Source organism: Macaca thibetana, chromosome 15 (assembly GCF_024542745.1).
Source record: "Macaca thibetana thibetana isolate TM-01 chromosome 15, ASM2454274v1, whole genome shotgun sequence".
In the NCBI taxonomy this organism is placed as follows: domain Eukaryota; kingdom Metazoa; phylum Chordata; class Mammalia; order Primates; family Cercopithecidae; genus Macaca; species Macaca thibetana.
Genome location: NC_065592.1, coordinates 32,866,738 through 32,892,751, shown reverse-complemented (window position 1 = coordinate 32,892,751; position 26,014 = coordinate 32,866,738). Strand labels below are relative to the sequence as shown.

General features: G+C 40.5%; 1 protein-coding gene across 8 annotated transcripts in view; it reads left to right on the top strand.

The window, feature by feature from the left end:
* Positions 1 to 10,033, top strand: part of ZNF462 (zinc finger protein 462) — a 155,488-nt gene extending 145,455 nt beyond the window's left edge. For 7 of the 8 annotated variants that reach the window (XM_050761832.1, XM_050761837.1, XM_050761835.1 and 4 more), the window contains exons 12-13: positions 5,942 to 6,065; positions 7,219 to 10,033. In XM_050761832.1, the coding sequence (XP_050617789.1) occupies positions 5,942 to 6,065; positions 7,219 to 7,426 (332 nt within the window). In that variant the 3' untranslated portion in view covers positions 7,427 to 10,033. Of the gene's footprint in view, positions 1 to 5,941; positions 6,109 to 7,218 lie in introns of all 8 variants that reach the window. The other variant, XM_050761836.1, reaches the window with a different exon arrangement.
* The last annotated feature ends 15,981 nt before the right edge of the window (positions 10,034 to 26,014 follow it).

Sequence of the window (26,014 nt, the reverse complement as noted above, 5' to 3'; positions counted from 1 at the left end):
AGGAAAACAGACATTTTCTCCCTAATTATAGATACATGTTTGTTGAAAAAATAGATGGCAGTGATTTGTTTTTAATAAGGAAAACTGGTATCTAGGGAATCTTCAGAATAAGGACAAGCAGACAGCAAGATGGATGACACTGTAGAGCTCTAGAGGAATGAGAATGAACTTCCAGTTGAATGCTTATTTAAAATTACTGCTGCTGGGGCACACACTGCTGGAACTGTAGGGGAGGGTGCAAAGAACTTGAGCCCCTACCCCCTGATGTCCGTCTGCATGACCCTTTTCTTAACCCCCTTTGTGCTCTGACTTGCTTTGTAGAGAGAGAGAAAGAGAGACCACCTCTCTCATTCAACTATGTATTTACAGAATACACTGGGGAAGGTTTTGTGGGACTTTGGTACTATTTTTCTAACTTCCTGTGAGTCTATAATTATTTCAGAATGAAAAAGTTTTCAAAAGTATATTTAGTTGTGGATATACATTTATGTGATTCAGCGTTGGTTTTCTATATTGTTCAACATAGAATATTGTGGAAAACCCCAGACTATATATACAAGAATATAGGTTGAGATATGTTACTTTAGTTATTGCAGATTTATCAAAAGCACGTGGATAACATAAACATCAGAAATCAACATTGCAGATATCGACCCAGAGATGAGAATAGTTGCCGTTACTGAGCATCATTATGTGCTAGCCTGAGTGCTGGTGGTTTTTGTATAACATTTTTCTTTAATCTCATGACTAAGAGAACTGTGCATTTAGCCTGCCGAATTTGGTTTCCAGTTCTTCTACTTACTATTTAGATGGCTTCGGGTAAATTATTTTATCTCCTTGTACATTCATCATCTGTAAAATAATAACAGTCATAATAATGAGAATAATATCATCTCCCTCCTAAGATTGTTGTAAAGATTTTTTTTTGAACTTTAAAACTTCAGATTTCAGACTTTTAAAATTTATTTTGAAATTATTTTTAATTGATAAAAATTGTATATATTTATGATGTATAACATGTTTCAAAATACATATACATTGTGGAAAATTATATCAAGCTAATTAACGTATGCATTACCTCACATACTTGTCATTTTTATGGTGAGAACACTTAAAATCTACTCTCTTAGCAATTGTCAGGTATACAATATGTTGTTATTAACTGTAGTCACTGTGTTGTACAATAGATCTCTTGAACTTATTCTTCCTATCTGACTGAAATTTTGTATCCTTTGAACAACATCTCCCCAAATCCCCAAGCCCCTGGTAACCACCATTCTACTATCTGCTTATATGAGTTTGACTTTTCTAGATTCCCCATATAAGTGAGATCATGCAGTATTTGTGTCTGCCTCTCTGTGCCTGGCTCGTTTCACTTAACGTAATGTTCTACAAGTTTATCTCTGTTGTCACAGATGACAGGATTTCATATTTTTTAATGGTGAATAGTATTTCATGTGTGTATATACCACATTTTCTTTATCCATTCATTTTTTGATGGACATCTAGCTTGATTACTTATCTTGGTTATTATGAATAACCCTGCAGTGGACATGAGAGTGCAGATATGTCTTCAATATCCTGCTTTCATTTCCTTTGGATATACCTAGAAGTGGGATTGCTAGATCAATGTGGTAGTTCTACTTTTAATTGGTTGAGGAACCTCCATGCTGTTTCCATAATGGCTGCACTAATTTGCAGTCCCACCAACGCTGAGGTGCACAGGAGTTCCCTTATCTCCACATTGTCTCTAGCATGTTATCTTTATTCTTTTTGATAATAACAGGTGTGAAGTGATAGCTCATTGTGGTTTAATTTGCATTTCCCTGATGATTAGTGATGTTGAACATTTTTTCATATGCCTGGTGGCCATTTGTATGTCTTCTTTTGAGAAATGTCTACTCAGATCCTTTGCCATTTTTTAATCAGGTTATTTTCTATTGAGTTGCTTGATTTTCTAATATAGCATGGGTACTAATCTCTTATCAGATGTATGGTTTGCATATATTATCACTCATTCCATCGGTTGTCTATTACTATGTTGATTGTTTCCTTGGCTGTGCAGAAGCTGTTTAGTTTGATGTAATTCTGTTTATCTGTTTTTGCTTTTGTTGCCCATGCTTTTGAGGTCATATCCAAAAAATCATTGCCCAGACCAATGTCATGGAGCTTTTCCCCTTTGTTTTTGTCTAGTAGTTTTATAGTTTTAGGTCTTATATTCAAGTTTTTAATTCATTTGGAGGTGATTTTTGTATCTGGTGTGAGATAAGGGTCTAATTTCATTCTTCTGCATGTGGATATCCACCTGTTCCAATACCATTTATTGAAGAGACTGCCCTTTCCCCATTATGTGTTCTTGGCACCTTTGTTGAAAACTGATGGACCATGAATGTGTGGATTTATTTCTGGGCTCTCTATTCTGTTCTGTTGGTCTGTGTATCTGTTTTTATGCCAGTACCATGCTGTTTTGATTACTATAGTTTTGTAGTCAATTTTGAAGTCAGGTAAGGTGGTGCCTCCAACTTTGTTCTGTTTGCTTAAGATTGTTTTGGCTATCCAGGGTGTGGTTCTATGGGTTGTTGTAAAGATCAAATGAGATAACACACAAGACCTTCGCCCAGTTCCTAGAATATAGCAGTTACCTAATAAAATGATAAGCCTGCAATGTAGGTGTTATTTTTGTGATTTCACAAATGGAAAAATTAGGACCCAGGAAATTTAAGAGCATGTTCAAAGTAAAAAACAAAACGAACAAACAACAACAAAAAAACATAAACCCTGGAGATGAAATTCAATTCAAATTTACATCTTTTAGCTCCAAAGGCAAGCCCTCTTCTTACCCTGCACATCACTTTCCCAATGCCTCGAGTAGTGTAATCTTCATTGAAGGGGACCTGGCCCTGAAATCTCTGGATTCCGTGGCCTTTGGGACCTTGCTCTAAGGAGCCGTTTTGCAGAATTTCTTTGTGTTTTCTGCTTGTTCTGTCTGCAAACATTAAGGAAGCCTATTGGTGGGCTACCTCGCTCCAAGGTGTTCCCTGTTCCTTTTCCTGACTTGCACTCACCCTCCTACCATGATGCCAGGGCTGAAGACTATGGGTTTGCAGAGGGGGGCTCCAGTTTGGCTCTTGAACCCCTGATCAAGACAGTCAGCAGGAAATGACAGCCAAGATACACTACCCTTTCAAAAACCCTGTGCCTACAGTTAACCTGAAAAAGACATGGACAAAGAAAACATCCTTACCATATAGGTTGATTGTTCTCATGAAGTTATTACTTTTATCAGTAGGGGCTGTATTAATCCATTTCTTACAAGGAAAATGGTTGTGATCGGAGAAGCATGGCTTTTTTCTTCTTCTTCTTTTTCAAACCATTTCATGAGTAGGTTCTTCACAATGATTTCTTAACATCCCTGCACTATTACCGGACTTTTCTGGGAGAGGATACTTTTGACAGAAAGACTCCTTTTTCTTCATAATGCTCTATGGCCTTGCCTTTTCTCCTCTGGAAACAAATTATTTCTCATTGGATATGATTGTGGCTTTTTAATCTCTAAAGCTGAGCATGTGTGATTTCAAAGGTTATAAGCGTTATAAAGGCAAAATACCTTCTAGGCTTCTGCTCCCCTGTGACTCCTTATTCAAAAAGAAAAGGAGAGAAAGAAAACTCGAATTTAGAAGATGGTGGTTGGGATGTGTGTGGGGCACGAGGCAGACCTCCTCATTTTACCCTACTTGGCAGCCCCCTTTTACTTGGCACTGTGGCATTACACAGGAGTGGGTTGGCTGGAAAGAACTTCAGGGTCTCCGCTTCTCACTGGAAAAAGTATAGTATCCACATTCATGAGCTTTACTACATGGAGGAAAAAAAAAAAAAAAAGCCCTCAGGGTGGAGAAGCACGTATTCCTCTCAGAGGGTGGGGGATTTACATGAGTAACTTCCAGTCATGTTAATGGGAATTACAAGCCTAAACCTTCCCTTCCCCCTCACCGATCCTTGAAAGAGCAGCCTCCTTTGTCCCAACTCCTTTGAATAGACCGAGAATCAACTTTCCACCATCTAGGTATATTCTTGGCAAGAAGAAGAAATGCACACAATAGCCTCGGGTGTTTCTGCCAGGCATCCCAGCTTCTAGGAGCAGAGGGCTGGAGGTGGCTTGCGCGCAGCTCTCGGGCTGGTGGAGAGCTCTTGGAAGAGTGGCCAGTGCCCAGTGGCCTCCTCCTCTGAGGATGGAGCTTATTATGTGCCATTGGAAAGGACAGATGACTGGTTTCCTGTTTACAGATTAAGGGTAAAGGAGCAAGTGTACCAGGAACATTATTCCTCTTATTGGCAATTTAGACTTTTATCAGACACCCTTAGTTTAGGTGATTCACAGCCTCGCAGCCACCCCACTCCCTACCTCCTTTCTAAACGCAAGTGCTGGACTGAATATGGACACGCTGCAGGTCCTGCCTAGGAAGCTCAGGGGAGATTTGAAAGAGAAGAATCCAGGCATGAAGAAATCAAAATTAACCCCAGCAGAATCCTCCCCACCCCCCTCTCATTATGCAGTTGGGGAGGAGTCAGGAAGGCATTCTGTTGATTTCTTGCCCAAGATAATCCCTGCTAAGGAATTAATGCGCAGAGCAGATGGTGCTGTCTCATTTCCAATGAAAAGAATCAAGGAAGATAGTCTGTGCAATTATTTTTAATGGCTTGTGTGGTGATCTTCTTAATTTGTGAGAAAATGTTTCATCTTTTGTTAAAACTGGCCCCAGCCACATAGCTGTTTGTGCTGAAGATTAAGGCATCACAGAGCCCCCCATCCTGTTAACATCGTCCTGAGAATCTTATTAGATGGGGCATTTCAACCAGGAGGCATCTTCCTGTAATGTCTTGTATGTGTGGACCAGAGTGATCAGAGTGTAAAGATGATCAACACTTCCCTATGCGATGCCCTCACTTTGCAACACGGCTGCAGAACTGGCAAGGTCCTGCCGTTTATTACCTACATGAAGACTTGGCCCTCTGGTATAATGAAACACATATGGGCTAGGAACTCAGGCTAACACAATGGCCATATAAGCTCTTATCTTTGAGTTTGCCGGGAGACGTGGCCTGAAAACAGTTAAACTGCCAATCCACATTTATCAGACTTCTACCATGTGCCTAGTACCATGGAGGAAACAAAACAACTAAGTCAATATTTGATGTTTACAACACACCGTCCAGAAATGTCTGCATATCCCCGTATTCATAAATACCACCAATTGAGGGGTAGGTGCCGGGCAGCTAGCCAGGACCTCTCAATAGCTGGGCACATGTGTTCACATACTGGTTCCCACTCATCCAGATTCATGTTCATGGTAGAGTCTTCGCTTGCCGATCTCATTCAGTGCACATAACCGCCCTGTAAGGTATTGATTATAATACCTATGATGGATGACCACAAGTCATGAGCCTTCAGCCTTACTTGGAACAAGTAGAAACCCTGAGGTCCACAACACATAACCTGGTCCAGGGCTTTTGGTAGCGTAGGTTCTTTTCAGTGAACAAAGATAAACCTGTGTCAAAAAGGAAATGAATAGATGCTAACCTGTAAGGTACTGATATAAATCATCACACAAAGGAGAGAATAAATTGGAAAAAATAATGCTCAGATTCCTTTGGAATGGGCAAGGGGCTCTTCAGTCAAGAAGGACCCAGATTATGTGATAGAAGCATTGGGGAGGTGAGGAGAAATGAGGTGTTGGGGCCCAAGAACCAGAAACAGTTCTTGCATGCTATTCAAGAAATGCCCTAAGGGGGAAACGTAAGAAAAAGTAAGGAATCTGGAAATTGCTTTCACCGCATGGCTTTATCAGTGAAGGTAGGAGAGAGGGTATCCTAATGAATGCTGACTTACCTATTCTGCTGATTCCCACAGCACACAGGTAGCACTTCTGCTTTCTCTTTGCAGAGCTGATGAGATTTTCTGACCACGGAGCTGCTATTAACACTGAGAAGCGTTTTCCATGTGAATTTTGTGGACGGGCGTTTTCACAGGGCTCTGAGTGGGAAAGACACGTGCTGAGACACGGCATGTAAGTCGGGCCATCTCAAGGATGCCTTTGTCCAAAGCAAGAGGTAGGGAGGGAGGGAGGGGCTCTCGTTTTCGTTCCCCTGACAGTATGTACACCCCTCTGTGTCACATTTCTGGGCCATGGGAGGAGAGGCAATGGTGAGGAACCAATCTCCTTTTCTGTTGTTTTTTAAAATGGTCACCCAGCCACAAGTCAAATAAGGAAAAAAATCATCTTTATGAACGACCAGTCCCACTCAAGCCCATGTGCAGAAGTATAGTGTTTTCTCCAGCCAATGTGCCTTTAGTTTTCAGTAGCATGACATTCTATAATAGAATGTGAATCGAGGTCAAAAGATATGGCTTCTGTTCCTGCCTCTGTGACTGACCATTCCCTGAGTGGCCCTGAACATTCCCATGTACTGCCTCGGGGACAGAGCCAGCTTCTGCCTGCCTCCCAGGTAGGTGAGAGCATACTTGTAAAATACTTATGAGATCCCTGAACATAGAATCAGCCCCTCAACAAGGCACCGTTAGTCCACCAGACACAGAGAGAACCGAGGATGTGGTCTTTTCAGGAGGAAACGTGGCTTGTGTGGTGATATGAAGCCTGAAGCTTGATCCCTGAAGCCTCAAGGGTCTAGACCTCAGAGAATATAACCACGCTTCCCAAGACATGGGTTCCATCTTCAGGTTTTTGCTTTTAGTTTGTTTTCATGATTTGTTTCAGGACCTGACAAACAAATCTTTAGTACCTGAGTTATTCTTTTAGACTTAATAAATATAACCAAATCTCCAAGCTTCTGGGTTCGGCTGATGACTTTGAGCATAAGACAATTCCTGCTATTACCACTGATGATCCAGTAGAAGAAGTGACATAAAATGATTATGCTTACCTAGAAACAAAACATGGTATAATCAATGTATAGTATAATAATGGATACTTCTGTAAGTTCAAATCTTTAAGATACAGAAATATATGACTTAAGCAAAACATAGCAGGGATGAATCACCTGGTATTTTGTCATACACCCATGGCATTTGTTCAAAGGAAACCCCAAGGCTTTTATAGGATCAGGAAAATAAGGACACTTGAGGGGTTTTATTATTTATTTGTTTAATAGGAAAAATATATATACTGTACTCATCTGTCTCTTCGATAAATGTTTTTTCAGGGCATTGAATGACACCAAGCAGGTGAGCAGAGAAGAAATCCACCCAAAAGAGATCATGGAGAACAGTGTTAAAATGCCCTCCATAGAGGAAAAGGAAGATGACGAGGCCATTGGGATAGACTTTTCCCTAAAGAATGAAACAGTAGCCATCTGTGTAGTAACTGCCGACAAATCTCTCCTGGAGAATGCAGAGGCCAAAAAAGAATAAGCGTTTGGTGAAATCCTTAATCAAACCTTACTTGAACAGTGATGAAAAAGTGGGAGGGCTGGCTTGGGCTGAGAAGGGAGGGACAGAAAAGAGAAGACAGAACAAAGCTGCTTTTTAGGACTGAACAATCTATTTTCAAAGCACTGGTACCTGTGTGAGTGAGTATGTAAATTAAAGTTATTTAAATGGTTGGAATATGTGGCTCCTTTTCCATCACTACATCTTTTCTTCCGGATCTTCATCATGGAAGTTTCATTTGTTGCGGAATATGGAAGCACCTCCCAAGGGTACGGTGCACCCTGTGGTGGTCTTGGACAGTATATGGAAACAGAAGCTCCGTGACAGTAGAAGACTTCTCATTGGGGAGCAACTTTTTGACGCACAACTTTTGGTGCGTTTTTCTAGTTTTAATACCTTAAGCTTTTTCAAGACCTAACTGCAGCCGCTTTGGGAAAAAAACAAAAAACAGAAAACAAAAAAAAAAAAACTGCTTTGCATAAAACAGTCACCTGTTTCCTAGTACCTCAAACTTAACCAAGGGAACTCTCTGCATTTGTCAGTACTACCTGTCGTCGTTGTGGTTAAATGTAGAGAGAACTGCTGGGCAAGATGGTGAATGGAGAAAAAAAAAAGAGTTTTAAAGAAAGGAACACAAATTGTGCTTAAAATCCCCATGTGGGTTTTATTTCTTAAAATACTGTGATTTTTTTAATTATTTTAGTAAAAAACAAAACAAAAAAAAGAAACAGACTTTAATTATTAGATAACTGTTTGTGAATTGTCATCCTTTATTCCAGGTAAGCTGTTTATTAGTGTTCAACTATAATTTAGAATTTGGTAGATTCATGTGAGCTAATTTTAAGGTGATTGTGGAGTTTTGTTTGCCACATGTTTATTTTCTATCAATTTGAGTGTTACAAACACAGCACAATTCAGTTTTTCATATGAATTGTTTTTCGTGTGTGTGTTGTTATTGTTGTTTTAATTTCGGGGCAAGGGAGATTTAGTTTTTTGTGAATAGGAATGTTTTTATTTTAAACATGGAAATAACAAAGAAGAAGTTAACTTTCTTTTTTTTTTTTTTTTTTTTAATTTAACTAAAGAACCAAACTTTCGGCACAGCTATGCAGCTTGTGGGCCAGACGAGGAGGTCCTCCTCACCCTTTTGTTGCCTGTCAAATTCACGCATTATCCGTCTCACACAAATAATTTCTGTTAGGATTGGCTGGCTTTTGTGTGTGATTTTAAAATCTGTGTTTTGTTTCTGCTGGCATTGTGTTTTGCGGGGGGTTTTCATTTATTTAGGGGACGAGGGGATGTACTAGAATCCCATCCCTTTGGTGAGAGTGGACAAGAAATAACGTGTATCCTACAAGGAGCCTGGAGAACTACTTTCTTTTTTTTTTTTTTTTTTTTTAAATCTAGCTGCCAGCTGCTCTGTCCCCCATATCAGCTTTTTCAGGAGGGAGCAGCTTAGACGAAATCTAAGCCTACATTTATAATATGTTCTGATTGTGAACAAAGGGTTTCGTTCCAAAAAATAGAAAAGAACTTTTCTTGAAGCCTAGGTTTTAGAAGCCCGTGTGTGTGTGTGCTTGGATGTGCGTGTGTGTGTGTGCGTGTATGAGTGTGTGTGTGCATGTGTGCATGTGTGAGTCCTTTGGTTTTCATGTTTTGTTTTTTTTTTTACTTGGAAGGGTTGTGGGAGGGTGGGAGGGAAGAAAGGGAAGGGGAATTGCTGAGATGACAGTGTCCCACACAGCTTCAAATAAAATCCATGGAAAGATGTTGCATTTGTGGAATAAGTGCTTACTTGAAAAGCATGTTCTTCTTTTATTTTCTTACCGTTAAGAATTTTTATTTGTAGGATGTTTGTTTTAATTTAATTTTTTAAGGGATGGGGGCCATCATGTGGAAACCAGAAAATGGGGAAAGTGTGAACTATCCAGACAAAGATTCATTTTGTGTCTATATTTGTTTTTAATTGGCCTCATTTCAAATGTATTAAACAGTTCCATACCTGGATTGGGTGTTTGTAATGGTTACCAAAAAACAAACAAAAAAAGAAAGAAAAAGGAAAAAAAAAAAGAAAATAATTGTGACATGCTTTTATCACTACTTTATTTTTCAAATAACATGTAAATATTGTAATCCATTGGATTTTGTTTTGCTAACCTGTTAATAAAAATATGGGACCATTATCCTTTTAACAAGGCTAGAATGTCATTTTTTTTTCTTTTTCAAACATATACCTGATATTTTGTGGCCGCACATTTTGGATGCATTATTATAATTCTGTTGACTGTAATGACATAGAATTTACAACATTTTTTGTTGTTGTTTAATTTATACAGAGGACATTTTTTTCAGAGCTTGAGAGAAGAAAATAAATAGCAAAATGATAACCTATTGACTCTCGTAATCAGTGTTTCCCAAAACTTCATAAAAGATAGGGAGACCCTGAGTCCTTGAAGCCAAGGGTTTAAAAACAAAAACAAACAAAAAAAAAACAAAACAAAAAAACCACAAGTAGGTTATTCAAGTTGTTTGCAACATACATTTTGTAATGAAATGTGAGAAATTAATAAAGAATTTTTTTCACATGTGTCTATGTGCATCTGTTGTAAATCATTTACAGATATGACTACAGATATGAAATCTAGAAATATTACAGCACTACCTTTCAGTGCCTGTACACGAGATATTTTAAGTCATTGAATCTACACAGGTATGGAAAGCAAAGGTAAAGCTGAGGTGAGGTTGAGGTTGAGCTGGGATTTTCAAATGTTAATATTTCTGCATCAGGTATTGATCAACTGAGGGAGTTTTAGGGAAGGAATATTTTCCATCAAAAATGTGAATCAAAGTGATGTGTGAACTTCAGAAGGAGGAAGTGCCAGTGATTAAACAGCATCTGGGGACCCTGAATCCACAAGCACAGTCACTTTAAGCTAACTGCAAGTCACACCCACTGCACAGGATCCATTTCAGTATTGCCCCACTTGCTTATGAAAGCCTGTGCCACAAACTACCTTACTGCACATCCTGCAGTCATAATTCTCACCATTAGCTTATTCTTTGAGCTACCTTGTTATAAAGCAATGGAAAAATTAATAGTCCTGAAGCCTAGAAGAAAAGTAAATTAAAATCAACAACATTAATTATTAACTCAGAGCTGAGTTACACTATCTGTCTCTAACAGTGTTAGAAGTATGGCTCCTGGATCATTTGTTCAGTGTTCATTCCAAAAACTTGGTTCTCACCCTTCCTCCTCCCCATCCCTATCAATCAATAAGATCGCATTCTGAGTAATGTTTTATATTCAAATACTCAAGAGATACTCAACCTTTTCTAAGGACTGCAGGTTGAGAAGTTTCTCCTGTTCAGAAAGGAGAGAAAGTGACTTAATGGACTTCACTGCGATAAACATGGTCTCCATGAAATATTTTATGAACAGTGCTTTTACTGAGTTCATGTCTAATCCATATTCTCACTTTGTTTATGTAAAATAAATGGAATTTATTGCTATATAAGTCATGCGAGGCAAATCCTGAAATCTCTGGCTTAGCACCATAGAGATTTGATTCTTATACATATTCCCTGTGAATGTCTGTGAGGTGTCCTAGACCTGTTGACTCGGGGGTCTGGGTTGCTCCATGTGGTGATGCTGTCATCTCAACACATGAATCTCAAGGTCAATGCTGAGAGCTTGGAAGTATTTCACCCACTCAAATGCCTGATCCAGGAAGTAGCACACATCACTTTCAGTCTCTTTTTATAGGCTAGATCTAGTCACATTGTTCCACCTGTCCACAAAGGGACTGGGAAGTGTGTGAGCTTCCAGTGTGCTTAGGAAGACCACATGACCAAGCAGCCTCCACCATAGTCAGGAACTGGTAGAGAAAGAAACTGTTCTTTGGAAGGTACAGGATGCTGATCCCACCGCATAGCCCATGCACTTAACCAAGATTTCTGAGCAAATATTTGGTGCTAGCTATATCAAGAAACAGGACAGACATGAGATGTGTCTTCTGACAGCTCATGAATAGTGAGCATAGATATGCAACATTTGGAGATGTGACTTCCACTGGAGATGTTTGGGGCTTGCTGGACCCGTTAGCTTCCTGGTGTGAGGCTTTGACTGCACCTCTGCATTGATCGTGGCAACCCTTGGGAAACATGGTCTTGATAGTAAATGTGTTTTTTTCTGTCCATCCAAAAGAACATACTTGACTTAGGGAGGCATAAAAGAAATTGGTTACTCACATACATTCGTCAAGTCTTTTAGTCCTAAGTTTAACAAAACTTACTATATGTTCTTTCCTTGCAACTATACTTACTGATTCACTATTTGCCACCATTATGGCATAGCTTTCAGAGGAATAAGCTTAGCGAAACAAAAGTATCTCTCACTTCCTTTCACTTGTACACTTGTGTGTACACTCCACTCATGCAAACAGGTGGAGCTTTAAGGATTGGAGAAGTCTTTACCTTCAGAATTTAAAACTTTATGTTTACAATTATTAATGTGACAATATTAGAGGAGACATCAAAATAAAGTCACTTTCCTACTTCCCACATCCATATCCAAGAATGTTTTCTACTAGTTTCATTCGTGAGCACTTTTTACATGGCTCTAATCCATTTTAAAACATCTTTTTTTTCACTTAATAGTATATTTTCCATGTTGCTATAGAGTCTTCACAACTAAAAATGTTCAGAACTACATAACATATTGAATGGAAACACATAACTATAATATGTAACTCAGGAGTGATTGAACATTTAGATTTTTAGATTTTGCAATATTATAAATAATGTAGACAACATCTTGCCCATGGCATCCCCAGCCACACTTTTGGATAATTTCATTAAAATAAATTCTCAAAGGTACAATTAGCATTCAAAAGGGTATTATTAATTTGCACCAACACCAGCCATGAATGGAAGTAATAACTTAATCATGCCCTTGAATATACAAAAGAGAGGGAGATACCATGATCATGAATATAGGTTCTAAAGTCAGCCCACCTGGATTCAAATCCCAGGTGACCCACTTGATTGTGTGATTTCAGGCAAGCTACCCCCGTTGTCTTAGTTTCCTTATTTGTAAAATGAAGATAACAATATTCAACCATTCATCTTGCATGCTTTAATTGCAATTTTAAAATTTCTAGATATTTTAGCATAGCCCAGATATTCACAATTGAGAGGCTGGATTTTCCTATTTGAGTTTTCTCTAAAACGATGTTAAGACTCAACAAAATGTGCTTAATTAGAAGGAGAAGAATTCTTAGTCAATTTTGTATGGCCCAAGACCCACTGAAAACTATGATGCCAACACTGATGGCATATTGACTTCATTTGGGGCTTGCAGAGACAATTCGCAAAACAATATAAGGTCATTCAGAAACAAGGAGGAGGGAGGAACTGGCTGCCTGAGGGATGGGGAGTGGTTAACACTGGAAAAGCTAGACCATTGAACAGTCTTAAATGACTAGTCTGGAGTGTATGCCAGGAAGAAAAAGTGATGGAGAGAGGACATTCCAGGTGGAAAAGGGGGCATTTATGCAATCATAGAGGTGAAAAGTGCTGAGCCTGGTGTTCTGGGAATGGCAGGTGGTGTTGGATGACCCAGTGAGGAATGCCAAGTGAGGAAGATAAGCCAAAGCTAGAAAAGTTGATCAGAGAATTCATGAGGGTGTCCAGTGTCATGCCAAAGAGTTTCCATAAAGAAGTGGAGATGCCTGTAAGAATTGTGAACTCAATAAAGAATTTTAAGCAAGGGATTGACACAATCAGATTTAGGTTTAACAAAGACTATATTCAACTAACAAAGGCAATGCTAGTTGGTTAATTGCCCACCCAATAGCTATCACTCCCATTTTTCTTACTTAGTTGAAGCCTAATTTTAATTGGAATGGTAATGTACCCAGCTTTAAAAAATACATTTCTCAGCTTCCCTTGCAGCTAGGAACACCATATGTCACATTTCTGGCCAATGAAATGTAAGCTGAAACTTTCTGGGAAACTTTTGTTTTCCAATTATAGATATCACCTTTTTCTCCACATTGCATTCTTCTCCCCTTCTACATCCCCTTCTACCTCCTCTCCTCCTTTTTCTTTCTGGAACATGGAGCAGCCATGTTACAACCATGAGACCACGGGAGTGTGAAAGTGTGATGCTTTCTAAAATATGACCTACTGGTGCCCCAGAAAGTTGAAGGAGGCTGGGTTCCTAAATGCATTGTGGTTATGCTATAGAAGCCTAGTTGGACTCATCCTGAATTTCTTCTGAGATGGAATTGGGAGGGGGAAAGACATTTGTTTAAACCACTGTTACTTAGGTTTTTTGTTATTTATAACGGGAAGCAGTTTCTACTGCTGTAAAGTGATAGCCAGCTGAAGTCAAGACAAGTTCACTGCAATTGCATTCTTTAACTGAACCTCCTGAGTGAAACAATTCCAAAAGCAATGGTAAGATGGAAGCCTCCATGTTCTATATTGACTGAGCTTCAGCCAGTGATTTCTTGAAGCCCTCTGGAAGGGAGAATTCGACTCCAGCAGTCACATTGTGTCACAGAGCTATGAGGGGGCTATTTAAGGCCAAATTGTAGGTGGGAAATATGAGGAATCACATCAGCCTCTCCCATCTCACTGTCTTCTCTATTAGCCTCAGGTAGAGAACAGAAAGGAAATAGGAAAGGAAGTATTAATAAAATGTTTCCAGTAAGCTTCTCTGGCAGGACCTGGGAGTTGATAGGGAATAGCGTTCTATCATAGAAATTATAAAGTGCCTTGAAATATCATGCTCATCATTTCCTGAAAATGTCAGTTCCTTTCTAAACAACTCGCACTGCACGCATCTTGAGTGCTACGCTTTTTTTCTCTTCTGGAATTACCTCCCATTGAAGACTCAGCCTAAATGTCACTTCTGATGGGAAGCCTTCCCTGCCTCCCTATGAGTCACAAGATATAGACTATCACCCTATCTATCACCTACCCACCATCTTAATAAACATTTATGGAAGGCTCATTATGTTCCAGGAGTGGTTCTAAATAGTTTATACACATCATCTCATTTAATCCTTGTATTGATTTTCCTAAGACTGTTGTAACAAATGACAACAAACTTGGTGGTTTAAAACAACAGAAATGTATCCTCTCACAGTTCTGGAAGCCAGAAGTGGAAAATTAAGGTGTCATTAAGGTTGGTTCCTCCTGGAGGCTCTGTGGGAGAACCTGATTCGTGCCTCTTTCCTATTTTCTGGAGGCTGTGGGAAAACCTTGGTGTTCCTTGGCTTACAGACGCGTTACTCCAATCTCTGCCATCTCCCCTCACATCACCTTCTCTTCTGTGTCTTTTCCCTTTCCCTAAAAGGATACCTGTTATTGGACTTAGCACGCACCCTAATCCAGAATGATCTCCTCTCAAGATCCTTAATAACATCTGCAAAGATTCTTTTTCCAAATAAGATCAAAGTCACTGATTCTAAGTACACGTATCTTTGGGGGTGGGGGGAACCCACTACAGTCCTCCTAAAAAACATATGAAGTGACTACTATTATTAGCTCCATTTTAAAAATCAGAACTCTTAGTGAAAGGCTAGATAATTGCCCAAGATTCACAGCTCAGGAGGGGTGGAGCACTTCAAGCAGCCAGCGTGCATTCCCTTAACCACTGCTGTACACCCTTCTCTTTGTCTTATTCATTGTTGCCTCCCTAGTGCCATGCACAGAACCTGGCCCTGAATCAGGACTCAATAAATGTCTGTGGAAGAAATGGATGGAGGGATGGAGGGATGGATGGATGGATGGATGGATGGATGGATGATGAAATGTTCTCTCCCCCACCCCCACCCCACTCAGCCTCTAAGTAGCTGAGACACATTGCTGTCAGATGCAGCTAGCCTTTTTAAATTCAAATATATTCCTGTTGATACCAAGTGTTAGTTCTCATCTGATTTGGCATCAATGTTACATTTTCTTTCAGAGCTCGATATTGCTTTTTAAAATATCTAAGTAAAAATATGCAGCTTGGTAGATGAAAAATGTCTTTGTCTGCAACTCCAGGCGCTCTCTGAGAAAATGCCAGAGAACTCAATACCAACACTCCCCCTTCAGAGGTCACCTTGACCCTCCTCCTCCTTCCTTGCCTAGAGGTGGACAGGAAATGGATGAAGCGATCCCCTGGGTCTGAAAATTATAATAGACAGCAGCACTGACCACTACTAGAGGAGGAGGGAAAAGCCAAAATTGGCTGTGATGGGAGTGGAGACCCTTGGCTGTGACTAACAGGGCAGACTGTGTCAAGATGCTTAGTGGTGAAGGCAAGTGAGTAAGAGTGGGAAGGTAGCTTGAGAGAGATAGGGTTAAGGGAAGACTGTTTTTCAGAATACATGTGACTTGGACACGTTTATCACACTGGAAAGAAGGAGCCATGGCAGTTGTAGGGGAACTGACAAGCAAACTCTTACTGGATACAGGGCACAGGAGAACAATTGGCTTTAGAGATGAAGAGGGAAGAAAGAGCAAAGGGAATGTGCTCTCCTCTCCATGTAGGTGAAAGGTTCAGGGAGTGACGGGGTTTATGCTGAGGTGGGATCCGAAGTCAGAGGAGAGGGATGAGTAGGCAGAGAGGTGAAGGGTTGGAGCTGCTGCTGAGGGCTGTGTAGAAGAGAACTGGTGGAAGGAAAAGGAAGCTGAACAGAGCTGAACCCGATTAGTCAGTATTATGCTCTTCATATGACAGAGAAAGCTTACCCAGAGGGTCCAGAGTAATAGATCTTTTGCTGGAACTTCTTTCACAACATCCCTCCACACACACACAAATGCAGATAAGCATGCACACACCACCACCACCTAATAAAGAAAAAAGAGAGAGAGAGAGTCACTCTAGGAATCCGAGGGGACACTACCTTTCCCCGCCTACCTAATTATCTGGCTTTTTGAATTAGAGCTGGATAGCAAACTTGCCTTGTTTCTATTCACAATTTCTCTCTTGAGTTTGCTCCCATTAATGAAACAGCTTAGTTTGGTTTAGCTAACTGCATGCATGACTTCCAAAAACCACATCACAATGCAGGAGGAATGCAGTCGCTAGCAATGCTACAGCAGCTTAACCACATTGTTTAAAGAGAGGAGCCGGGGCAGCCCCAGTACTTCTGAAATCCATTTAAGATGTGTGAAAACATGAGATTGAAATTCTGACCTTTCCCTAGAGCTAGAAGAACCTCCTCCAGGGGGCTGTTTGGAAGATTGCAGATGCAGGGCTGGGCCCATCTACATCTCCCCAAGACTCTGGCTTCTGGTAGCCTGTCAAGCAGGGAAGCCCTGCCTCTGTGTCCTGTCCCTGACCGGGCATCAGCCTGGTTAAGAGTGGAGTCTCTGAAGCCAACTTGCCTTATTCAAATCTTGACTGCTCCATTTACAGTGCGGCCTTGGGCACTTAACCTTCCCACACTTCAGTTTCTCCATCTATTTTTGGCATAAAAGTTACAGACATAAAAGTACCTAGTCACATACATGTTATAGGGATTAAATACAATAAGTAAGGCCTTTCCCATAGGTTGTGCTCAGTTGGTATAATTGATCATCATCATTCTCATTGTTATTGTGGTTAATTCTTTAATGACTTGGAACCTTTGTTTCCTCATCTGCAAAGAAAGGACAATAAGATCTCCTTCCTTAAGGTGGCTTAAAATAAAAACAGATTAAAGAGACTATGATGTGTTTGGTGTGTGGTAGACACTTGATATGTGGCCACCGATTTTAGTGCAGCTCTATTACATCCCCTGATTTTTCTGTTGCTGGCCTTGCAGAAATGTAAATGGCTTGATTTCTTCCATCGTAAGTATGATGATAGAAGATGGTAGAGCTTACAGTACGGGCTCTGGGGTCAGATAGAGCCGGGTTTGAGTTCTCTTATGAGCTTCGAAACCTGGGGTGCTATTTAGCCTCTTTTATGCCTTGGTTTTTTTAATCCATAGAAAGGGGAATAAAAGTATCCACTGTGAACATGCCATGTGATAAAGCAGTATCTGGGCCAGAGGAGGGCTGCAGAGTGTGAGATGCATACTCCTTGAGGGCAGGGGCTGTCTCAGGCTTCCTGTTGTATCCCCACACCTATGAGCATACCTGGCTTGTTGCAGGGCTGCTCCGTAAGTATTTGCAGCCTGACTGTTGGAGAAGTGAGGCAGAAGCTCAGTGCTGATCTTTGAAAGGAGGTGTGACCCAAGGGGGTCTCATAATCTCACTCTGTATAGTTGGTTGAGCAAGTGCCACCCTCACTTATTAGTCTTTTTTTTTTTTTCTGTACTGCAGCTCTGTTTGAGTCTTCTAGAAACAGAAGTATTGCTCTGCAAATGCTTTTCTGCCACTGCGGAGGTTTCTCATACTTAAAAAGTTCCAGCCAGTCACCATGCATCCCACCACCCCACGCCTGACACTGCCTGTGAAGAGGCTTCCCAAGTGATAGATGGTCATGCTTTGACTAAGCAGCCATGAGATGTCTTGTTTCTATTAATTATCCTAAATTGGTTATTGATTATGGTTAGATTTAGAAATATAGTCACTGTCCTGGTTTAAATGTAAACACTGCAGGATTCTTGCTTATGAACCTTGTGAAGATTCTAGAAGAGCCTAACTGACCTCCAAATCACACTTTGAGAGTTCTTGGAAACAAAGATCCTACGTTACTAAAGAATTAAAAACTACAACAATGATGATGGTGGTGGTGGTGGTTACCATCAATTGCACACAGACTATGAAAGAGGCATGGAGCTAAATTCTTTGCATGTATTATTTTATTTAATCCTCATAACATGTATATGAGGGTTAGAAAAGAGGCTTCCCTCTCCCCAAGATTTACTGATGAAGCACACCCTGAGCCGCCTGACCCTAAGTGTTCACGGAGCACTGAGAGCCAATATGCATGAGCAGTTGAGGGTAAAACACTCTCTACTCCATGGCCTGCTAGAGGGATTCTTCTGAATTTAAATCTGATCCTGCCTCTCTCAGACTTAAAGCACATCTCTTCAGTGAATCTTCTCTCTTCAGTGAATCTTCACTCATCCTTCAGGTCTTAACTTAAATGCCACCTCCTGTTCCACCTTGGACAAGGGAACAAGGAAGGGTTCCCTTGTCCCCAGGATTGAATGAGGCTTCCCTCCCAGGTGCTCCCGTAGCCTTCAGGGCTCACTGAGATCACTGCACTGAACTGATAAGTCAGAATTGAAGTGTTCTGCTCACTTGTGTGCCTCTCTCACTCCACAATGAGCAAAGATTGTGTCTTATTGACTAGCGTTTCCAGGGCCCGGCACTGTGCCTGGAACAAAGAAGTCATTGATTTACTTAGGATGCTTTGTGCTGCAAGTAACAGCAGATCCCAACTCAAACTCAAATTGGCTTAAACAATGAGGAAATGTGTAACTTCAAAAAAATCAGAAGTCAGATACACCATGTAGTAGGATCAGCAGCTCAATGATCTCATTAAGGGTTCAGGTTCTGATCTTTTTATCTGGCCATCATCAATTCAGTTCCACCCTAAAGCTGGTTGCCTTTGTGGTCACAGCATGACCCTCAACACCACATACTTTATGATTCACAACTAGAAGAGAAAAGAGGGAAACCTCTTTCCCAAGCATAGTCTATAAAACCTTCCTTGTAATCTGATTGGGTCAACTTAGGTTGGCCCACCAATACAGTCCTTGGCAGGTAATCACCATTATCTGATTGTCTCAGACAAATTATGATTTCTGTCGAGAATAGGAATGAGATATTAAAAAAAAAAAAAACATCTAGGTTTAATTAGAGAGGAGGAAAGTAGAGCCAGATGTAGGCTAAACGACCGGGAGTACACTTTACATAGGTGCTAAATAACTATTTGTTGAATGAATAAGTGCGTCTTAGTGCTCCTAGAAACTACTCCAATGGGGAAGTCCATCAACAAAGTGGGAGGGGCTGAAGCTCTCATGGCACCTCTCCTGGCATTGAAATGTCCTCCACTTAAGAAACAATAGAACCATGTCCAATCTGATGCTTCTCTCTCAACCATCCTCTTGCTCAGAGAGGATAGTGGTAAACTTCTCTAGCCAAGTGAAAACATTTCTAGGCTTTTGCAAGCAACACCACATCGCTTCATTTCAGACCATTTCCTTGACTCTAAAAAGGAGCTCAGCAGACCTGCTGCTCTTATCTTACTTACAACCCACACTGTTCGGTGCTCATTATTTTTAAAGAACCAGAAAACTCTGCTTGGAAACAATGAAGGGAGTGCAACCCCTCTTCCAAGCCTGTGTCCTATATCTACCCAACCTACTTCTCAGGGAGCTGGTGAGGGTAGATGGAAACATGGGCCTTTGGGACCCGAAGGGTCTGTCCTGAAACCCCGGCTCCGCTGTTGACTCAGATTGAGACCATGAGAAAATCACTTACTCTCTGTGAGTCTTCTTTTCCTTATCTGTGAAACAGGACATTCATAAATAAAGACCTGCCTTCCCTACCAGAAAGAATGGGCTTCTGAACTTCTGAACTGTCAGACTAGGAGAATTGGGGTTTAGAGAAATTAAGACCTTACAGAGAACAGAGGGTGGGAGGAAGAGGAGGAAACATCAACAATAAACCTAGGAAAGGTCTCATGAATATAAGTTTCACATTTTTCCTAAAATAGAGTTTTTAAAAAGGTGCAAAATGTCAGTGACATTTAACACGTATTAAAACACTAATAACAAGTGCAATCCAATTAATTTCTATTTACCACCCTTTGCTTGTAAGAACATCTTTAAGATCTTCCTCCCCTTTAGTTTTCAGGAAAATGCTGAAATTTCAGGTTGCACATAAGAAGCAGGTTGAGAGGTGTTTGTTGGTTGGTTGGTTTGTTCCTGCATTTGGGTTTCCATCTATATACATTTATGTACTTCTGACAGTTTGCTTGAGCATTGTTTTCTCCTGTTCCCCAGAGACCCAAGTTCAAGGCACCTCAAAGAACAAACCCCATGGACCATCTGTCTACACAAGACCTGCTCCTCCCCTGGGTCTCCTGGTCTCAAGGAAACACTGCCATTTACCCAGTTACCCAAGGAGGAACCTGGACATTGGCTCTGACTCCTCACATTAGACCTTCACCTCCTATAGGTCTCCAGGTCCAATCGTTTACTGCATGAGACCCCTTGAATCCATCAGCCTCTGTCCACACTCACTCCAGGTGGCTGTAGGTTACTTTTCATTGTTTATGAAAACCACTATAACCACTTCCTATCTGGTTTCCTCCAGTCCAACCAGACCACATAAAGCAGCCTGAAACAAGGCACATCAGACTCTATCACTACCTTTCTGAAAACATCTCAAAACCTCCAGCTCCATCTCTCCCCCAAAAAATCAGAATTCAGATACACCATGCAGCAGGATCACCAGCTCAACGATGCCATCAAGGGTTCGGGTTCTGATCTTTTTCTCTGGCTGCCTCCCCTGAACTTCTTCCCAACATAAATGCCAGTTTAATGAATACCTGAAATCCCTCAATGACTTCATTCTCACACCTTTCCACATGCTGCTCCAATTTCTGGGAACACTTCCCTCCACCCCCAGCCTAACTAATTTCTCTTTGACTTTAAATACTCTTCTCAGATTTAACCACTTTGTGGCTCAAGTTTTTCTCCCATACAATGAGAATAATAGCCTATTATTCTGTGAGTACCTACCTCACAGGTTGTTGGAAGGAATGAATGGGTTAATCCATGTAAAGCATGAAGAACTGTGCCTGGCAGTTCAATAGATGTTAGCTATTTTATCCTTTCCAAGTAGCCTTGACCCTGAACCATACCCCTCTCTCTGGTTATGTGCTCCTGTGTTATCCCACACTTCCCTCATCATTACCCTTAATAAACTGAATTCAAATTGAATCACTAGAATTTGCATTCCTTGAGAGCATATACAAGGTCATATTTATCTTTGTGTCTCAGTTCAGCATGTAGGGCCAGGAACAATGAGGGGACATAGTGAATTTCAGTTGAATGAATAAATGTTCAGGCCAAGAAACCGTTTTAACATTGCCTGAAAGTCATGCCAAATGAATTATGGAAAATCGCTGTCACTAGGGCTTCTGACACACTGCTCCGGAGATATCTGGGTTTTTGCCTCGATTCACACTAGCCAGGGACAACCCCACCAACTCTCTTGGGGTAGTAGCATGACAGGCAGAGCTACCCTCTATTTCACTTAAAAACAGAAAAAACCATGAAGAGGAAAATTACTTAGTCATCACTGTCAATCTTGGCAAGTAAACATTGCTATTACGTACTTCAGAACTCAAGCAGCAACACATAATTAGGCACAGGTTCAATCAGCAGCGAGATGCAGGTTAGGGGAGTGTATGAGGGGATGAGTGGCTCATTTGCACTGCAGAAGAGGTGAGATGTTGATTTTCATGCAAACATTGTCTCAGAGATTCCCAACTAAATCGGCACATTTAGATTTTTAAGGCCCAACTAAGCGAAATGTTTTTTTCTGGGGAAAAAAGAGCAAGGAGCTGTATAGATGTGTTTCTGAGTGGCAGCGGCAGATCTATTATAATTTTACTTGTTTTCTGATTATAGAACTAATGTATTTTCATTGTGAAAACTTGGAAAATATAGAAAACAATAAAAAAGCAAATAAAAATCTGTAATAATCTCATACACTTTATCCTATCATCCACTTGATTCCTTTTATATCTACATTCAGTAACTCACTCAGTAAATGATCTCATCCAGTCTGATGGCTTTAAATGCTGTCTTCATGTGCGTGAGTCTCAAATTAATATGTCCAGCTCTGTCCTCTCCACCAAGCTCCAGACTAGATGTCAAAGAGACAGAGCCTTACAGATATTTAATAGCATCAAAAACTCAATATGGCCATAATAAATCTCTTGCTTTCTCCCTCTCTCTGCAAAAATGTTTCCTCCTCCAATCTTTCCAATATTTGTAAATGCCACCATTATCCACCCAACTGCTTAAGCCAAAAACTAAAAGTCATACCTTTAACCCTCACAAACATTTAGTCCATCAGTCTTACCTCTACCTCCAAAAAAATCCAATTTCCTACATCTTCCATCTCTACGGCCATCACCCAAGTGCAAAATGCTAATGTTTGTTGCCCAGAATCTTGTAAGATCAGTCTCCTAACCCATTTCCTTGCTTCCTCTATTCTTTGTATGGCATTCAGAATGCTATCTGGTTATTTTCTTAAGCCTCCTACTTAAAAGTAAAATTGCAAAAATAAATAACTTAAGGTTCTTGATTATATATGTGTGCATATACATATATGTATATATACACACATATATGGTACATATACACATATACACACGTATGATATATACACACACATATATATGATATGATACACATATATATGATACACATATATGATATATATGTGTGTGTATATATATATTTCCAAGTTGTTTCGCAGAAATTATCTACCAATATCAACTGCACCAGCAGTGTCTGGATTTTAAGATACCATCCTCACTTGTGCCATACACTTGGCCAAGAGTAAGCTTGAATCTTTCTGTTGTTTTACATTTCTGTCTCTTGTACTGGTTAATGCAATAATTACTTCTTTGATCATTTCATATTTATATAGCAGCATGAATTTTCAATCCATGATGCATGTGAATTAAAATATAACTTTTAAATACTTTTTCTTATAATTGAACTTAGTAGCTACCTAAAGTTCCCATGTTGTCTAATGGCAGAAAACTCAATCTATTTAAGGAACTCAGTCACTTAGGATTTTCTCTGTCACTTCGAGTTTAAACTCAGTCAATTTGGGTTTTCCCTACCCCTTTTTTCTGCTTAAGACCTGAGATGTATCCAAATTGATGGAAATCACAGGGCTCAGAGGGGTCTTACAGAATCCTTGCCTCTGTCAGAAAAAAGGAGAGGGAGACTTGGTTTATGGCTGGCATCTGACATTGCTTGGAATCTACTAAGAACTTTGTTCTATATGGTCTTTGGTTAATCTCATTTTAATAAGCTGACATGTCCTGGGCTCCACCGTCAACTCCAGGTGTTAATTGGTCCAAGCAGTCCGTGGTTGACCCTTTATTAATCGTTGCCAGGCCCTCTTGAGGTCACAGGCACTTCAGAAACTTTTGGACACTCTCCCATGGCAGTCTGGAACCATACGAGACTGAAAAAGCTATTTTGGAGCCTCTATGTGTCTTATTCACATTTCCTCTCTGCTTCCAGTTCACTAGACTGCTTTTGGGCTACACTTGGGAAGTTCTACATAGGTTCTTTCTTCAGGCTTTTCAAACCTATTCAAGTGTTCCATTATCTCCTGGCCTGAGATTAAGCTCAGGGAGGAGGTAATTAATGTGGCAGACACAGAGATAAACGACTGCCCAGATCCGTCTTTATGCTAGATGTTGTTACTCAGGTGCAGGGAGTGAGGACAGTCAGCAGATGGACTCCAGCTGTCAGCTTCTCCCAGATGCAGATGAAGAAACTTGCCCAAGGTCATGCCCTTCCCAGAGCAGCTTGTGCCCAGTGACTAAGTAAGGTGGGGGTATAAAGGTCCAGCCATTCTCTGCCCAACACAGAATCACTTTGGTAGTACTATTTGCTCCAGAGTTCCTGCTGCTTAAGTCTTGGTCAAGGTTGCCTTGCAGTTCAACTTTTCCCTTAACCCAATTCTGCTTTCTTCTTTTTCTTTTCCTAATCATTAATTACGAATCAGTATTTTGTACCCCAAACCTCATCTCAGAGTCTACTTGAGAGAACCCGCCCTTCTGTTTTTGGTAAGCTGAATCATGTTCATGATCCCTTCTCATGAATACTCTCTGCAAGTTTCTTGCTCCCCCTCAGATCCCCCTCCCTCAGTTTAGCCCTTGGAAGTTTTACAGACTCAGACCATTAGTTTTATACGTTATCACTCAGTAGCCCCAATTCTCATAGCATGTGGCTTTTGGCACAAAAAAAGCCAAGATTTTGAAACTCAACAGCTTTTTCTATCAACCTATTTTCTTTGCCAGGGCTTTGAAAAGGCTCTTTTGAAACTCAAGATTGAGAATTGATGCCTTTGTTGTCTTTCGTTTGGCTGTGGCCTCCCTTCTGCAAGCCAGTGAGCTCCAATTGCCCTAGTTGCTGCCTTGAAATAAGTAGAAGGTTCCCATGATACATAAGAAATGTGGAGGTATGTGTATGTGAAGCATGGAAAATTCTCAGGTTAACTCAAAATCTTATCCTAGCTTATTTGCCAAATACCTGCAGCCTTGTAAACACCACTGAAAATAGCCAGAGCTCAAATCTGTGCTGGTTCTGAAACCCAGACATGGAAGGCAAAGACAAGGCATAGCAAGGGCAAAAGCTCCCTAAAATCATAATTGTCAGTACCTGCAAGCTAAAAGATGTTCTGCCAAGATGTTCTGTCAAGAACTTGGAAGTAAATTTTCTCCTTTATGCAAAGTCACCTGAGCAAGAGAGTGGTACCCCCAAAAAACTGGGCCCTATTATATCTTAGCAGATATATTATTCAGAAGATGGAGTTAGAAATACTAGGCAACATCAAGAGTTTCAGAAACAGATGTGGGCATTCCTATTGGAAAGTGCTTTCCTATGGTTATAAATCAATATATGCAAAATATTGGTAAGATTTTGTTACAGTGATGGCCCTCAATGAACCACACTCTGTTTAGTCCCTTCTCTTGAATGTGGACTTGTCCTGTGACATGCTTTAACTATAGACTGCAGAGGAAGTGATGCTGTGCCAGTCATAGGCATAAACCTCAGGACCTAGCAGCTTCTACTTTTCTGATGTTAGGAACCCTGAGCCTCCATATTAGAAACAGGGTAGCTCTGTTGAAGAGACCTTATAGAAATCCATGTGGAGAAAGAGATCCTGAGACTATATGGAAAGAGAGGTGACCCAGGCAACCCAGGATTCGGACTGAATTCAGCCCCCACTGACCAGCCAACTGAAAACAGCCAGTAAACTTAGGTAAGACCAGTAAATTACTGCCCAGCTAAGCCAGGCTCATTTTACAGAACTGTGAGCAACAATATAATATTTTCTGTTTAAACCACTGAACTTTGTGATTTTTTTTCCCCAGCTTTAGATGACCCAAAGGAGATTGTAGCTGATAGACTTCAAGTCTTCAGGGCAGGCCCTCTCATTATGAGATAAATTCATCAGGCATCTTAGTGTAATGCTATTAAACATTCAATTCACCTTACTTCCTCTGTGCTAATTCCAGCCTCACCCAACAATCTTTTAACCCTTCCCCAGTCCCGCACCTCCTGTTCTGCCAAGCAGTTCTGACTTAAAAGGGAGAAGGCGCTAGTAAAAGACTTCAATAAATTTTTCTTTTCGGAATTTCGAAATTGAGGTATAACTTACATACAGCAAACTATGCATATCTTACAGTTCTATGAATTTTGACAAAATACATACACCCTTGTAACCGACACTCCTGATAAAAATATAAACTACTTTTGTAACCCCAGAGGGTTCTCTTATGTTCCTTTCCTATCAATCTTGCCACCTCTAGAGCAACCACTGCCAGGGTTACATTTTCCATGGATTAGTTTTGACCATTCTTAAACG